General features: G+C 38.9%; 1 protein-coding gene across 1 annotated transcript in view; it reads right to left on the minus strand.

Moving 5' to 3' along the window:
* Positions 1-305: 305 nt before the first annotated feature.
* The window catches only part of LOC148121273 (uncharacterized), a 51,060-nt gene continuing 32,426 nt past the window's right edge, over positions 306-18,939 (minus strand). The window contains 4 exon segments of the mRNA XM_087907721.1: positions 306-1,450; positions 1,452-3,414; positions 4,540-4,600; positions 4,793-4,919. Of these exon segments, the coding sequence (XP_087763847.1) occupies positions 1,028-1,450; positions 1,452-3,414; positions 4,540-4,600; positions 4,793-4,919 (2,574 nt within the window). The 3' untranslated portion in view covers positions 306-1,027.

An 18,939-nucleotide genomic window follows, 5' to 3' on the forward strand; every position in this document is an offset into this window, starting at 1 on the left:
GAATAAATCATTTGGGAAGACTTATGAAGTGAGTCCAGTTTCAGGGTCGGGTGTTTCTCTCATTGGCTCTGGATTCAGGAACAAAGTGTGTTTCTTTTTCTCAGTTTTAGAGTCAGAATGTATTTCTTTGGCTCCAGTTTCAGAGTCAAAATCATGTATTTCACTGGCTCTGGTTCCAGGGTCAGGATGTGTTTTTTTGACTGTCCCATTTACCCTACACATAGGGCTTCATAAATTCACAAATTCATTTTACTATGAGTTTGTAAGTACAAACAGTATAAAAAGGACATCATAATGCTTGAAAAGATTGTTAACACTGTCAAATTTATTTCTACAGAAGAAATAGTCTTGTGTTTTAGGCAGAGGATTCTTGTTCATTCCTAGCTGCCCAGACCAGAAATAATCACAAAGAAACTATATTAATTAAAACACTGCTTGACCTAGAATTAGCTCAGGATTCTTATTAGCTAACTCTGACAACTTAAATTAACCCATTCCTATTATTCTGTATTTTACCACAAAATTTGTGATTTACCAGTAAGGGCATCTGTCTCCTTCAGCAGGTACATAGAGTCTGACTCCCCTTTCTTTTCTCCACTATCTCTGCTTGGAATTCCTGCCTTGCTCTATGATGCCCTGCCATAGGCCCAAAACAGCTTCTTTATTAAACAATGGTAACAGAATACATTCACAGCATACAGAGGAGAATCCCAAATCATTGTATAGCTGATTATAAGTGTTTTGGCTAAAGATCTTACCAAATACTTTATAATAAGAAGTCCTTGGTATCTTTTTCATGTAGTCAAATGTCTATTGTAATATGCAAAGATTTTAACAGATTGTTGCACACAAAAGTTTTACTCCTAAATAAAGTACAAAACTTTATCACACTGAATACATTTATAGGGTTTCTCTGCAGTATGATTTTTTCTTATGGTTTAGATTACTCATACATGCAAATGCTTTACCACACTATAGAGTTGCACATATATATATATATATATATATAGTATGTATATAATATACATCAATAGAGTTTATCTCCAGTGTGTGATCTTTTATGCATTTGAAGAGTACTGTGAAGTGCAAAGCCTTTACCACACTGATTACATTCATGGGGCTTCTCTCCAGCATGTGTTAGTTTGTCTTTGAAGATGACTATAATAAACAAAGACTTTACTACACTAATTACACACATAATGTTTCTCACCAGTATGTGTTTTTGCATGCCTGTGAAGATGACTGTGCCGTGTAAAGGCTTTACCACACTGATTACATTCATAGGGTTTCTCTCCAGTATGGGTTCTTTTATGTGTTTGGAGAGTGCAGTGATGTGCAAAGGCTTTACCACACTGATTACATTCATAGGGTTTCTCTCCAGTATGGGTTCTTTTATGTTTTTGAAGACTACTGTGACATACAAAGGCTTTACCACACTGATTACATTCATAGGGTTTCTCTCCAGTATGGATTCTTTCATGCCTTTGTAGATGCCTGTGCTGTGCAAAGGCTTTACCACACTGATTACATTCATAGGGCTTCTCTCCAGTATGAGTTCTTTTATGTCCTTGAAGACTACTGTGCTGTGCGAAGGCTTTACCACACTGATTACATTCATATGGTTTCTCTCCAGTATGGGTTCTTTCATGAATTTACAGATTACTGTGACATGTAAAGGCTTTACCACACTGATTACATTCATAGGGCTTCTCTCCAGTATGGGTTCTTTTATGGTTTCGAAGACTACTGTGACCAGCAAAGGTTTTACCACACTGATTACATTCATAGGGTTTCTCTCCAGTATGGGTTCTTTCATGCCTTTGTAGATGACTGTGTTGTGCGAAGGCTTTACCACACTGATTACATTCATAGGGCTTCTTTCCAGTATGGATTCTTTTATGTTTTTGAAGAGTGCTGTGAACTGCAAAGGCTTTACCACACTGATTACATCCATAGGGTTTCTCTCCAGTATGGGTTCTTTTATGGTTTCGAAGACTACTGTGACATGCAAAGGCTTTAACACACTGGTTACATTCATAGGGTTTCTCTCCAGTATGGGTTCTTTCATGACTTTGAAGATTACTGTGACGTGCAAAGGTTTTACCACACTGATTACATTCATAGGGTTTCTCTCCAGTATGGGTTCTTTCATGCCTTTGTAGATGACTGTGACATGCAAAGGCTTTACCACACTGATTACATTCATATGGTTTCTCTCTAGTATGGGTTCTTTCATGCCTTTGTAGATGACTGTGTTGTGCGAAGGCTTTACCACACTGATTACATTCATAGGGCTTCTCTCCAGTATGGATTCTTTTATGTTTTTGAAGAGTGCTGTGAACTGCAAAGGCTTTACCACACTGATTACATCCATAGGGTTTCTCTCCAGTATGGGTTCTTTTATGGTTTCGAAGACTACTGTGACATGCAAAGGCTTTAACACACTGGTTACATTCATAGGGTTTCTCTCCAGTATGGGTTCTTTCATGACTTTGAAGATGACTGTGACATGCAAAGGCTTTACCACACTGATTACATTCATATGGTTTCTCTCTAGTATGGGTTCTTTCATGCCTTTGTAGATGACTGTGTTGTGCGAAGGCTTTACCACACTGATTACATTCATAGGGCTTCTCTCCAGTATGGATTCTTTTATGTTTTTGAAGAGTGCTGTGAACTGCAAAGGCTTTACCACACTGATTACATTCATAGGGTTTCTCTCCAGTATGGGTTCTTTTATGGTTTCGAAGACTACTGTGACATGCAAAGGCTTTAACACACTGGTTACATTCATAGGGTTTCTCTCCAGTATGGGTTCTTTCATGACTTTGAAGATCACTGTGACGTGCAAAGGCTTTACCACACTGATTACATTCATAGGGTTTCTCTCCAGTATGGGTTCTTTCATGCCTTTGTAGATGACTGTGACATGCAAAGGCTTTACCACACTGATTACATTCATATGGTTTCTCTCCAGTATGGGTTCTTTTATGTTCTTTAAGATTTCTGTGCTGTGCAAAGGCTTTACCACACTGATTACATTCATAGGGTTTCTCTCCAGTATGGGTTATTTCATGAGTTTTAAAATGACTGTGCTGTGTGAAGGCTTTACCATATTGATTACATTCATAGGGCTTCTCTCCAGTATGAGTACTTTCATGCCTTTTAAGATCACTGTAATGTGCAAAGGTTTTACCACACTGATAACATTCATAGGATTTCTCTCCAGTGCATGTTCTTTTATCCATTTGAAGATGACTGTGATATGAAAAGGCATTACCAAACTCATTTCCTTCATAGGGTTTTAATGTAGTATATGTTTTTGCATGACTCTGAAGATGACTGTCACATGCAAAGGTTTTAACACATTGAATGTATGCAGAACTTTTCTTTCTAGTTTGACTTTTTTCATGCCTACAATGATAATGGTACATGTGAAAGCATTACTACATTTAATACATTGTTGAATATTTTTATCTGAATAAATTAATTTTACAATTTAGTCCTATTTTAAAGAGGAATTATATGTTAAGGTTTTATCACCATGTTTACAATCTTCTTTTTCCCCTTCATTAAGGCTTGCTTTTCATCTCTGAAGATAACTGATAACAGCCTTAATACATGGTTCACATTTACAGAATTTTTTTTCTGTATGAGAATTTTCATGTATTTGAAGAGAACTGAAAAAACTTAGAGCTCTATCACTTTTATTGTATTTCTAACGTTTCCTATACTGCAAGTGATGCTATATTTGCTAAGTGAACTAGGACAAACAGAAGTATTTACACAGTCCTAGTACTCATAGTGCTTTTCTGAAATGTGAGTTTGTTGATATATTAACAATGAGACTAGAAAACCAATTACTTGTATACATGTATATCAAATTCAACAAGTATAGTCAACATGAGGCCTGCTACATAGTTTCTATTTGTTCTGAGAGAGAGGTATGTTATATCTTCTCACATCCCTATGCTCATATGGCTTGTATCCAGAGTAATATATGATGTACCTAGTAAAGGAAGAATAACAAATATAAGGTTTCCACATTGAGTTCACCCAGTTTGACTTTCTGTCCTCATAGATTTGTGGTATATGGATTAAGGCCACTCCAAAACAGCTGCCCCTTGATTCCTAACCCTAAATGCCACCTCACTAAACTTAACAGTCACAAGTATATGGGTTAAACTACCTTTTCTATGGACTATTAGTGCAATAGATAGTTTTAGAGATTTACTTATCACCTATTCAACATGTGTATCTTTTATAATATGAGATAAATGGATTGACAACTTTACAGTATAGTTCTCATTGTATTTTGATTCAAATGGTAATATAGGTTAAGACATTGTTTTCTTCTTTCTTAAAAGAATGACTTGCAAATGTAGTTCACCTATCTGAAATTAAGGTATATGATTTTGTGAGAATTTAATAATCATCAATGCACTTTACTATTTACACTGTTGCTTTTGTTTAAAACATATAGGATTAACTACAAATTCTTCAGAGGTACACTTGTAGCAGCTTATACATGAAAATTACCTGTCATGTCTTCTAGAATTTTGACAATGTTCTTCAATATTATGGTCTTCCCAACTGTATCCTAAAATTTAATGCCAGAAATTGTTTTATATTAAGAATTGTAAAAAATTTAGTTACCATTTGTAACTAAACTTTACAACCATGCCTGATTTATTTGCCCCATTCTTCTTTCTCAATCATATTACAAAAGAGCATCATTAACCAAAGAATAGTTGTCTCATTATATGAAACATGAAAGATAATATAGTCTTACCTATAGTAGTGAGGTTTCTGTAGGTCTCTACCATCACATCTTTGTAGAGATTCTTCTGGAAAGGATTCAGCAAAGTCCATTCTTCCCAAGTGAAGTCGACATGCACATCATCATAGGTCACTGAATTCTAAAATATTCCATACAGGTGTACAACAGAAAGCGTGATTTTGACAACACTGTAAATGTATACTTCCTTGACAGTATAGTCATAGAATTCTGGTTCTCCCCATACTTATTCCATGACAAAGACATCATAATTTAATCACCAAGTCACTTCAGAAGCAAACTGAATAGGAGATTCACCTCTGTCATTTCTGAACCCTCTGAATGGGATATCACCTTGCAATAGAAATGCCTACTAACCAACAATGAAAGATACATAAACAGATCACCAGTATAGTGTAGATAAGAAAAATTGTATGAATGATTAATTCCTAACACCAAAATGAAAATAAAAAGAAAAAGCTGGATGCATTGAATCATGCCTCTAATCTTTGCACTAAGAAGGCAAAGGCATGCATATCTATCTGCCTCTGAGTTGAATACCAGCCTAGTCCATGCAATCACTTCTAGGGCAACAAGAAATACATGTCAAATACTTGTTTCACATGGAAAAGAAATCAATCAAACAAACATAAAAGCTAGAAATAACTCATAGGTTTTTGCTGAAGTTTCTACAAAGAGTTACACATTCACTTCAACTCTTCATTCATCTACCAGAAACCTGAAGTTGCCCAATTTAAACTGCAACAAAAATGAGATTTTACTAAAAGGCACTGCGTGTTTAAAAACATACAAATGGACAAATGAAAACAATAGAAATTAATATGCTGATTACAAATAATCAACACAGAGAAGGAAAGATGGCTCAATAGCAAAGAGTCCTCCTAGTTTTGCAAACAGGTGGGCTCAAGGACTTACATGGGGGAATCATAACTGTCCATTATTCCAAGTTCAAGGTTTCTAATACCATTTTTTGATCAATGTAAGGACCAGGTACTCACATGGTACATATCCATGCATTAGATATAATACTCTTTTTAAAATAAAAATTCAAAACAAACAAAACAGGCAGGAAGAAGGTTATTCACCTACAATCCAATAACACAGAAGGCACAGACAGTATTAATGTCATGAGTACATGCCATCCTGGGAAACATAATGATACCATATGTCAAATTTTAAAATTCAAGATATGGGTGAAGCTCAGTACAACAGCATATGCTCGATAGGAACAAAACCACCATACAACAATATAAAAACAAAAAAGCCCACCTTTAATCCCAGCACTTGGGAGTCAGAGTCAGAAGTTCTCTGAGTTTGAAACCAGCCTGATATATGGGGCTACTTTCAGGACAGGTAGGGCTACACAGGCAAACCTTGTCTTCAAAACATAACAAACAAAAATGAAAACAGTAGGCTACCAAACCACCTTAGCACTAAATAACAGTTAATTCTACTGAATCTTGTGTGATTTAGTGGTAGAGTTTATGATGGTGGAAAGTTATGACAGCAAAAGAAGAAAGCTGACTGATTAGTTTCAACCACAGCACAGCAGACACAAAGAACAGGAAATGGGTTAAAAGGCTATAGAAACTCAAATTGTGGAATTCCTTTCTGTATGCTGTGATTATCATTAGTTAATAAAGAAACTGCTTTGGGCCTATAACAGAGCTATAGGACAGAACTTAGGTAGGTGGGGAAAACTAAACTACATGCTAGAAGGAAGAAAGCAGAGTCAGAGAGAAGTCATGTAGCCCCACCAGAGACAGACGCTGAGAAATTTACCTGGTAAGTCACAGCCACATGGCAGTACATAAATTAATAGAAATTGATTAAAATAATATGTAAGAGTTAGCCAATAAGAAGCTAGAGTTAATGGGCTAAGCAGTGATTTAATTAATACAGTTTCTGTGTGAATATTTTGGGGCTGAGCATCTGGGAACTAACAAGTGGCTTCCCACAACAAACTGGTGTCCACACGGCCAAAAAATCCACTTAAAATCTTAGAGAGCTAGGAAAGGAATTCTAGACACTAAAAAAATAATGTTTAGCCACATTTATTTCTCCAAATGGGCTTTGATTACTGGTAACATGCTGCGGTTCCTTTTAGAGAAGTTTTCCTGATTTAGAAGTAACAGAAAAAAAGCTGAAGATTTTGAAATGCTGGCTTTCTGGACTGTGCTGCCAGAGTGAACTCTGACTCTTCCTGGAGGACTGACTATGGGGTCTGTGAGCAGATTGCTAATGGCAACTTAGACCCCGTGTATGCCTGAAAATGGGGCAATGTACATGGCTTGTGGAGGCAGCAAATATGCCTCTGCCATGTTGTACTATGTGGAACAAGCAGGCAGACTATATTTGCTCTACCAATGGCACAGCTTAAGTTCATAAGAAGTGATTAGCACTTTAAGAAATGCTCCTTATTTTTCAAAAATAGAAGATAATGACAATTTCTAGGATCAACACAGTTGTAGCTTCCAAGATGATACAGGAATCCCCTCTGTAAGCTGTAAATATGTTTTATTCCTATTGGTTAATACAAAAAAAACTGCTTTGGGCTTATGGCAGCACATGATAGAGCAAGGTGGGAATTACAAGCAAAGATAGAGGTGAAAAGAAAGGAGAGTCAGGGATACACCATGTAGCTGCCAAAGGAGACAGATGCCAGATGGAACCTTACTGGTAGGCCACAAACATTGGGAATACACAGATTAATAGAAATGGGTTAATTTAAGATGTGTTACTTAATAAGAAGCCAAAGCTATTGACCAAGCAGCATTGTAGTCAATATAGTTTCTGTGTAATTATTTCTGGGCAGCCAGAAAACAAACAAAGAGCCTCTGTCAACAGAATGGTGTCAAAATGAGGCAACTTCATCAACAAAAACAACCTGAGAGAGTTTAAAAAATCTAGACATAAAGGAACAGAGTTAAATAAGACTTCCTGGAAACCACATTTTTTTCAGATGGGCTTTGTTAGCTGGTAGCAAGCAAGGGTGTCACAGCTCCTATCAGAGAGATCTTCCTGACTCAGCATTGGCAACAATTGATGCACAGCTTCTTTAGGGAAGGGCTTCCTGGTCTGTGCTGGCACAAATAGCTCTGACTCTTTTCAGAGGTACTGCACTGAAATGAGGTCTGTGTGCACCATGTTACAAATTGCTTAATGGAGACATATACATGCCAAGTCCCTGGAGTTGGGGCAGAGAGAATGGCTCACAGAGCTGGCAATAAACATACCTCTGCCATGTTGGACTAAGTAGAGAAAGCAGGCAGGGCTGAGGAGTTGGTCTTAGTCATGCCTGTTTAGCATTTTTAAAAAGTGTTTCTGGTCAGAAATAATTACAAATGTGCAAATAAACAGATTCAGATTAAAAGACAGTGTATGAATGTAAGCAAGCTTGGGAGAGAGCAGACAGCCATAGATTAAAGGAGTAAAGAAAAATAAGCCATGTAAAGACGGGAAATACACAGAGAGTATAGATTATGTGTATTATTGTATTTTCTTTGAGTTTTTTGACTGTGAATGAGTTAAGTACAGAGAGACATTTCATCTTATGGGCTGCTAAACCAAATCAATATATATTTTAAAGATATCTTGACTTCAAAATTTGGGTCTAAGGATATGTTGCTTTGGAAAAAAGTTCTGCTTTTGTTTCTTCAGAGGATGAGAACCTGTTGATTCCTTCCAGAATAAGATAGTTTGATAGACCAAGATCCCCTGATAGGTTCCATGAACCCTCAAAAATACTTAGCCCAACAAAAAGCTGAAAGCAGTTTGGAGAAAACTACTCCATAATTCCAAAATATTGTTTATAAATGTTTGTTTATATTTAAAGGGGATATGATATAGAGATAATACTTTGCATTTGTATAGATTTCGGCCTATTGATACAAATTTAAAGTTAATTTTGTTAAATGAATCTCTGCTCTTGTTTAAGGTATCTGTTCAGTTCATTTAAAGATGCAATGTATAGTTAAATACAAATTAATAGATAATCATTTATAATAGTTAAACTTGTAGTCATATTAGTTAGGCTTTCTAGACGTACAGAGATATATTTCATATGGATAGATATTCTTCAGATCTTTCAAAGACATACAGAATATGGCATTTAAAAAGTTTTAAAAACAGGTCTTTTATGACAGTGAGACATGTCTCCTTCTGGTAGCACCAATTATTTCAGAGCGGTTGATGGGCATTGAAGAAACTCACTATGGAATTTGCCTTCAATGTGACAAGGCTAGCCATTTGGGCAAGAAACTGCTCTTGCCTGGATTGCTTGATGATATATTGTATAAACTGCACATGGAGGACCTACAAAAAAATGACTGTCAAAGTTGCCAAAAGAAGGTAAGACAGTACCTGTTTCATGAAAGAGTCTACTAGACATTCTGCAGGACACAGAAAAAAAAAAGGTGACTGAGAAACTGCCATTATAGGTGGAACTGTCTTTGAAATTTTCTGCTTCGTGGAAAAGTCTACCAGATACTATGGGCCTGTAAACTGAAAATGGATGCTCCAATGTTACAGAAGAACTTTGGGAAATGGTCCAGGCAGCAAGATATCTTTGTCAATTCTAGAATTTTGGAAGTGCTTAAAAATACTTAGGTAATATATATCCTTCTGGAGTCTTTGCTGGAGTTGAAGAAAGACAGTTTTATAATTATAATAGATTAGATATAAAACTTTAGACTCACAAAGATAGAATAGATGATAGAGTATTTTCCTTAATTTGCCAAAATAAATGGACTAAATATTGTAACTATAATTCTTGCTTGATAAATGTTTTGTTATATGTAATATTGCTATATCAAAGTTAAAAACCTATCTTTTCATTTAGACAGAAAGGGGGAGGTGTTGTACAATTCCCCTCTGTATGCTGTGAATATTCCCATTGGTTAATAAAGAAACTACTTTGGGCCTATGGCAGCACAGAATAGAATAGGGTGGGTATGCCAAATGGAGATAGAGGAGAAAAGAAGGCAGAATCAGGGAGATGCCATGTAGCCACTAAAGGAGACAGATGCTGGATGGAACCTTACCAGTAGGTCTCAGCCATGTGGCAATACACAGATTAATAAAAATGGGTTAATTTAAGATGTAAAAGTTATTTAATAAGAAGCCTAAGCTATTGGGTATGCAGTCTTATAATAAATAAAATTTCTGTATAATTATTATGAGTCTGGGCAGTGGGGAATTGACCAAACACCCTATGTCTATAAAAGGATATAATGAAGTTTGCAAGCTATACAGCACACACAAGATTAATATCTAAGTTCGATTGTCCTGTTAAGCATTCATGATTCCTTGACTACTAAGGGATCATACAAAGAAACACAAATCAGCCTGAATGCTTCACTGCCTGAGGGAATGCAACAGTGTGTCAGGAACTGGGAGGAATATATTGACCCAGGAATCATGGATTTTAACCTGGTCTCTCAAGGGAGTTAGGCTGGGCCAGCTCCATGATTCCCTGAAGAGCGTACTGCCCAGTAAAATCCTATGACCTTGACCTCCACTGTCTCCCATTACTTGCAACATTCCCATCTTCTAGGTCCTACAAGAACAAATGATTAAGCTCTTTGTCCAGTTTTCTAATATCTTAAGCATTCTTATAAAAGTCAACATTCCCAGGTCCTTTGCAGCAACAAAATCCTCTTTGAGTCCCATTTTTGTTCCAACTTTCTTCTCTGTTGCTATTATTAAATTATGCAATCAAAAGCAACTCAGGTAAAGAACATGTTTATTTGGTTGTTAACCCTATTTCACAATTCCTCCTTATGACAGTGTAGGATAGATACTCAACCTAATAACTAAAGGCAAAACATGTAGAACAATTGTTTCCTAGCTTTCCCTCTTGCTTTGTCACTGCCTTGTGCTCAACTAGCTCTCCTATCTGTCCCAGGGCTGCTTGCTCAGAGATATTGCCAACTCAGTGGAAAAGCCTTCCTATATCAATCAAAATTGGTGAGACCATTATTTTCCAGAAAATAAACAATATACTTAGATAATAATGAATAAAATCAACAACATAGATGGGTAGCACTTACAAAGATATATGTTCCTTTAAATAAAAACAAGATTCTAACCAAAATAAAACTCTAAGAAATTACTAACCAGCACTCATCCTATATACTTCAGTTCTTTATCCTTTACCAATAATAGAAAATGGCTTGGGTGTGGAAGGCTGTTCTACCAAAATTGGAAAGATTCACTTGAAACCTTCTTGTGCCTTAACTTTATAAAAAAACAGGAGGTCTACACTGGACAGTGATATTACAAGCATAATATCCTACCATGCCAGGGCTGCAGAGTCTCCCTCTCCCCAGGAAATACATACATATGGAGGCTCAGAGGACAAGGACCACTGCCCAGGTCATTACATAGAGCAAGAGAACCACAGCCTGGCTCATGGTCCATCCAAATCCAAGCAGAAATAACAGTTCAACAGATCTTCTCTGAACAGCCTACACTCACTCTGGCATAGCTTGTGGTCTTCCTTACAACTCATTACAACAGAAGCAGAGAAGAATCCTAGAAAGAACCACCTGTAAGCTACCTCCCACTATTATTCCTGCTTGCTAAGTCGTCCCAGAGTCCCTCAGTGGCTAATGCCACCCAGCTGGGCCTCAGAATATTATCGGCTCCTCTACTGGGTGATCAGATATCAAATTACTCAGATATCACAGAACTTTCTGCTCGGCCCTTCCAGTCCAGTAGACAGGGCCCTAGTCCAGAAAACTTGTATTTTAGTAGACATTCATCCACTTTCCTAGAGCATACCCTGTCCCTCATCCAAAGCACAGAGTCCTTTGTATGCACATTCCATTACACTCTCAATATGCAGTGCAGCCACCCATCACCTCATACCTGGGAAATCCTGCAGACAAACACAGGTCACATTCACAATTGTTGTTAAAGAAAAATGGGCCATGAATTAGAAGATAATAAAGGGTCATGGTAAGGCTTGGGGACAGGAAAGAGAATGTAGATATGATATAGTTATAATCTCAGAAAATTATTTTGAAAAGAATAAACAGGATTTATGGCCATGTGCTTCAGAAACAAGGGATCTATATTAGAGCACATCAAAGATTTCTCAAACCTTCTATCTCTGGGTGTATATTTAAAACCAGTAAATAACAGTCCTGTTAGGTAGGGCCACATTTTACTCAGATCTATTTTGGTTGAACTACTGTAACTGCAGCAATTTGGTTTCATGATAAGTTTGGTTCTTTATCCAGATTTTTGATTGTCTGGTCTGTGGACAGCAAGAAATGATCATGAGGACATTTATGGAGCACCTAAAATTGATTACCTATTTCCGCATTACTAATCTCAACTACAGTTGAAGTAGGAACGTTCTCAGCCACTTTCCTGTCTCTCCCTTCCTGCACTGTGAATCTACCAGCTTCAAGCTTGACCTATGTACTCACCCTTTTCATCTATAATCATACATTGAAAGTCAGAGAGACTGGAGGTCACCCCTTAACTGGTTTATTTTTCCTTCCCCCTGACCAGTCAGGGCCCAGTCCTGAAGAAGTTGAAGGACTATCTACCCAGATCTAGAAAGCAGAGGCAGGATTAGGTTTTCAAAGCAATTCTCCATTGCATAGTGTGAGGCAACAATATGACAAGCTCATAGTCTCCCATGCCAGGATGGGAAAGCCTCCCCCACACTCAAAAAAGATCAGAGACTAAAGGCCACTACCCAGGTGACCACACAGAACAATAGAACCTGTTTGGCTCATGGTTCATTCCTGTCCAAACAGGTCTGATAGCTCAGCCAAAATGTTCTTCCTGGTCTGAGGACAGTTTCTTCTACATTCACCATGACATGGCTTGTGGTCCTCCTTATAGCTCCATACGGCAGAACAAGAAAATCCTGAAAAGAACCTGTAAACTGCCTCTGGTGCTCCTAATTGCCAACCAGAGTCCCTCTAGGACCACCCAGCTGGACTTCAAGACATTGGCAGTTACCCTACTGGGTGAGCAGAGATCAAATGACTCAGAAATCAAAGATCTTCAAGGTTTGTTCCTCCACAATATAGTCAGACATGACCCTAATCTGGGAAATTTGTAGTTTAGTAAAATCTTCCATTCTCCTAGAGCACTTCCTGTTCCTACTCCAAGGCACTGGGTCCTGTGTGTGGTCTGTGGACACATGAAATGGTAAGACAGGACATTTATGGAACATCTAAAATTGATCACCTTACTACTCACAGCTAATGTCAACTACTGTCACAGCAGGAAAGCTTTTACCCTCCTTCTTGCCCATCCTTTGTCTGCTGTGACTACACTGGGTTTACAATTGATCAGTGAACTCAATTCTTCCACAGTTCCCTTTTCACTTGTAAATTCACAATAAAATCTACAGAAATTGGAGGATACTCATTCACTGATCTATTTCTCCTTCACACAGACCAGTCAAGGTCCAGCCTGGTAGGAGTTGCAGAACTGTCTTTCCAGCACTAGGTAGCAGAGGCAGGATTAGGTGTTCACAGCAATTCTCAGTTACATAGTATGATACAAGAATGAGCTACAGGAGACATTAATCTAAATCAGTTCTCAATCTTTCTAGTGCTGTGACTCTTTAATACAATTACTCATGATGTAGAGATCTCCCCATCTATAAAATTATTTTTACTGTTACTTCATAACTATATTTTTGCTACTGTTATGAATTATAATATAACTTTCTGCACTTTCTGATGACCTTAGGCTAGTTCTGTGATAGGTTCATTTGATCCCCCAAAAAGGAATCATGGACCACCAGGCTGAGAATCACTGCTCTAAACTGATGTAAATAGATGAATAAATAAACAGGAATTAAAAACTGGAATGAAATTCAAAAACTGGGAAACATTGGAAAATAGGAACAAAGAGATTATAACAGTAATTCCACTGAAGAAAATGAAATCTAAAAATTGATAACCAATAATTGACTCCTTAAAATGATAAAAATAATTGAACACTCAGTTATACTGACTTTGAAACAGAGTAAGCACTTCCCTGGTAGGGAGAATGTCATTAATGAGAGAACACATGACTTTGTCCCATGTAAAATGTTAGCTGCTGAGTGCTGTAACCTGACACATGGAGTTACAGCCAATGGCCTGTGTCTCAAACATCTGAGCTGACTTCACTGTGTCAAACAGGATTGAAATATCTGCATGGGAGAGTTCACTAATTGCAAATTAAATATCTAGTAGTTCAAGCTCTCATCCCTAAACTGTATACCCACCAGTGTCTGTCTTCATTCACAAGGAAGGAATTAATGTACAATGGGAAATCGCAGAAAGTCATTCACTGTGCCCCATCAGGCCCTTCTTTGTAATGGATACCCCTGCAGCCCATGGCCTTAAGCTTCAGTCTAAGATCTAGCTATTGTCCAGTGTGTTTACCCGCTCCAGTGTACACAGTACACGTTCCTACTTTTCTGGTCTGAAGGAAGAAGCCATGCTCCACAACCCTTTTATTGTTATTGCAATAGACAGTCTCACTGTATGACTCAAACTGGTAATTTTAGAGCTCTGTGGTGCAGCATACCAAAAAATTATAGTGGTTAGCCTAGAGCAAGGGTAATGCCCTGTGGGGCTGGAGACAGGATTCAAGTGTACCTCAATCAGCACAGGGGACATTGAGTTACAACTGATTTCCTAAGAGCTGAGAAATGCAGCTGTTCTAGAATTAATTATACTCTCCTGGTGCACAAGGTTGTGACCCTGTAACGGGCCCCTGAGCAGCAGGTCAGAGGCCTTTGATGAGGAAGTGGGTCTTCTGGCTGGTTGTAAATCATGGTTGTTTCATTTGTTGTAGGAATGTACCTTAAAGGCTGATTAATCCTGGTGAACAAACATTTGCTTCTCATCATACTAATCTCTAACAGGGATGGTGCGCATGCTACTCATCTTAGGAAATTTGGGATACAGCCCTCCCTCACTTAAATTCTACTTTGTGTAACTTAATGTCTCCTAAGTACCGGCAAATCCTTATACCATTAATTCTATTATCAACTATACTCTTCTACATCACAGTTTAGTAGTGGAGCGCTACTCTACACAGGAGAAACCGTTTATAAGCCACACGAAATTAACTACAGATGGACCCCAAACCTAAACGTTAAAAGTGCAGAACTTCTGAAGACCCAGAAAAGACCAAGAGTCTCCACATTTGGCGAATGTGGTGATCTCTCTCCACATTCGACGATATAACCACAACAGACACCACCATCTGCGGCTCCTGACACTCTACTCTGTGCAGACAAAGCCCAGGTAGTGAAGTGATTCAGAGGCTGCCAGCAGAGAGCTGCAAGGATCACATAGGACTACTGAGGCAGGAAGAAGCTCAACTCTGTCAGATGGCTCCCACCCAGCCACCACACCAGCCAGGAGCCTCAGCGGCCGCACCACCTAGTTTGGGGACATTGGCCTCCTCGCTCGTCAAACCCAGCCATTCCTCCCATCTGTGGAGAGCAACCCCTCACTCACCATGGAGCAGCTGCTGAGTTGACACGCTCTCTGCCAACAAGAGTGCACTAGCGGAAGAGCTTGAAAGAGCTGAACTGGAAGGGAAGTCTGGCTGCCGGAAGAACCCTCCCATCTGACTGGCGGGTCTCCTGGAGGCTCTCTGATTGACTGTTGAGGTTTGAGTGATGGTACAGGTGAGCAGAAGGGACTCAGCACCATGGTCCAGCACTGGTTCCTAATCTAAAGACAGACCTGTCCCAGGCTGACTGGAGATCTGTGCCAAATTCAACAGCAAGTCTCTTGCTAAGGTAAATCAATGGGTTCTGTTTTCAAAGGAAGTATACAAATTCAGAAAGAGGCCAATCAGACAACGTCCCATGAAAAGAACATCATAAACAAAGTCCAAAGTGGTGTCGGGACTGATAACCACAGTTTCCACCCTTTTGTGAAAGTCCTGGGTCTAAGGATTGGAAACAACCCTTTTCCAAAGGCCTGGTCCCACATTTTTTTTATTTATTTATAAAAATTTCCACTTCCTCCCCTCCTCCCAATACCCTCCCACTCCCCCCACTCCCTCTCCTCTTCCCTCTCCAGTCCTAAGAGCAGTCAGGGTTTCCTTCCCTGTGGGAAGTTCAAGTTCCTTCCCCCCTCTCCAGGTCTAGGAAGCTGAGCATCCAAACAGACTAGGATTCCAAAAAGCCAGTACATGCAGACAAAATAAGTCCCAGTGCCATTATCAATGGCTTCTCAGTTAGCCCCCATGTCAGCCACATTCAGAGAATCTGGTTCGATCACATGCTCGTTCAGTCCCAGTCCAGCTGACCTTGGTAAGCTCTCATTAGATCAGTCACCTTGTATCAGTGGGTGAATGCACCCCTCGTGGTCCTGACTTCCTTGTTCATGTTCTCCCTCCTTCTGCTCTTCACTTGGACCTTGGGGGCTCAGTCCAGTTCACCAATGTGGGTCTTCGTGTCTATCTCCATCCATCATCGGATGGAGGTTCCCTCTGATCCCGCCTTCCTTGCTCATGTTCTCCCTCCTTCTGCTTCTCATTTGGACCTAGGGAGTTAAGTCCAGTGTTCCAATGTGGGTCTCAGTTTCTATCTCCATCCATCGCCAGATGAAGGTTCTATGGTGATATGCAAAATATTCATCAGTATGGTTATGGGCCAAGGCAAGTTCAGGCACCCTCTCCTCTGCTGCCCAGGGAACAATCTGGGGACCTCTCCTTGGACCTGGGAACCCCTCTAGAATCAAGTCTCTTGCAAACCCTAAAATGGCTCCCTTAGTTGAGATATACACTTCCCTGCTCCCATATCCATCCTTCCTCCCTCCCCCCTCTCATTCCCCCAAACTATCCCCAATCCTCCCCTTCTCCCTTCACTCTAACCATCTCCCCTTGCTTCCACCCCCCCACTCCCCATGCACCCAAGTTTGCCTGGCAATCTTGTCTACTTCCAATATCCAGGAGGATAACTGTATGATTTTCTTCAGGTTCACCTTCATATTTAGCTTCTCTAGGATCACAAATTATAAGCTCAAAGACCTTTAACTATGTCTAGAATCCACTTATGAGTGAGTACATACCATATTCCTCTTTTTGGGTCTGGGTTACCTCACTCAGTAAAGCGTTTTCTATTTCCATCCATTTGCATGCAAAATTCAAGATGCCATTGTTTTTTACCGCTGAGTAAAACTCTAATGTGTATATGTTCCACACCTTCTTTAACCATTCTTCTATTGAGGGGCACCTAGGTTGTTTCCAGGTTCTGGCTATTACAAATAGCACAACTATGAACATAGTTGAACAAATGCTTTTGTAGTATGATAGTGGCCCCACATCTTTACCAGCTCTCCCCAGCATATTCCCAATATTAGAGACAGAGCTCTGTTATTGCTGTATACATCAGGGCCTTAGAGAAACCTCCCAAAGCCTAGGCAGGTTGCCAAACTAAGAGAGGCCTGGTCTCAAGTGTCTTCTAGAAGTTTGGCACTTAGCATTTGATGTTTAGGTGTAAAGTCCACTTGGAGTTAATTTGTGAAAGTCGTAATCGGCATCTCATGTACTGTGTAGTACTCCACTACTCAGTCACAATGTAGAAGAGTAGAAATGGTAATATAAAGAATTGACCAATGCTTAGGAGATAGTCACACAAAGTAGAACTTAACTGAGGGAGGGCTGCCTCAGAAATTCCCCAAAGACAGTAGTATGTTAATCAGGACTTCATCCAAATCAGCAGGCAGCAGAAAGTGACTATGACATACTTCAACAAGGCCACACCTCCTAATAGTGCTACTCTCCATGGGACTTTGGGGGCCATTTTGATACAAACAGCAACAGAATCAAAACCCTTGTAAGTTCCCTTTCAACCATGCTCAATAAGTAAGCTCAAAAAACTCATTGATTCTCCAGGATGGACTTTGGTGAAACTGTACTTTGTATCTTCAGTGGGGCTTATGGTTATAGGATAGAAATTGCTTCCACCCCCTTCACAGGGGAGAAAATTCTCACAGCAGATCATAAACATATTTGTTAATGTTCCTACTTCTCATGGTATTAGAAAAAGGAAGTAGTACATAAAAAGAACATGTTAGAATAATATAAATGTGTAAATGACCATAGTAAAAAAGAACTTAGATATATGAACATGATTATGACTGGATTGTTCCAGGATAAAGAAGACTGGAAAGGTTTTACAAGCTATGAAGGTCTGAGTAAGTTGTTTAAGGTACATAAGGATGAGACTTAGGGATTATATATTTATTAAACTTTGCAAGGTCAGGTTCCAACTATTTCAAGGACTGGCTAAAAGGTATGTCAAACAAAGTTTACTGAGTTGTATCTGACTGTTGAAGTATTATAAAGTAGTAAAAGTACAAAACTAGTATAAAACTGATCTTCTAGGTGTTTAATAATCATTCTTAGAGGCTATTCTAATGTCATTAGAGGGACCAAAAGGCAGAATATTTCTCTCATTTCTATACAAGGTCAGTGAGGTCCCTAGGAACAAAGACTATTTATTGATCATTTATTGTGTTGTTCATGGAGGCCATGGATAACTCAATCAATGAATTGGAATCATTATCAAGTCTACAAAAGGAGGTTCAATGTGGGAAAGATTTCTTCAAGGCTTCAACGGAAGCCACAGTACATAAAGCAGAGCTTTTGACTTATCCTCACATTGATGAACAACTGATAATAGAGAGACTTGAAGAATCTGAGATTCCTTCCAAGGACAAGTGACCTCTAAAGACTAGATGCTCAACTGGCCTTGACAACACAGAAAAAAAGATTAATTCTGGTAACCTGCATTGTTCAGTACTGAAGAAGAAAATTTAATCAAAGACTAAGAGAATTAGTAACAACACAAGGGTTCACACTCTATAGGCATTAGATGTAAGTCTACATGAGATGTTATTCAGATAGCAAATCTCACTAATATTTTCTTGATAAAAAGATTCTGTACAGATGCAAGACATCAGACCTTGGCTCCTAGAGCACCTGCACACAGCAAAGAAGGACAGGCCCATGATTGTTTTAACCTCCAAATTAAATGATGCTAAATATCTCTCCTCTCTCTATCGAGAAGCCACATGGGAAAAGCATCATGCTGACTTTTGGCTGATGAAACTGGTATAAAAGGGTGTGACAGTTAGTTGTGGGCTCATCAC

This window comes from Myodes glareolus, chromosome 7 (genome assembly GCF_982192425.1).
Source record: "Myodes glareolus chromosome 7, mMyoGla1.1, whole genome shotgun sequence".
NCBI lineage: Eukaryota > Metazoa > Chordata > Mammalia > Rodentia > Cricetidae > Myodes > Myodes glareolus.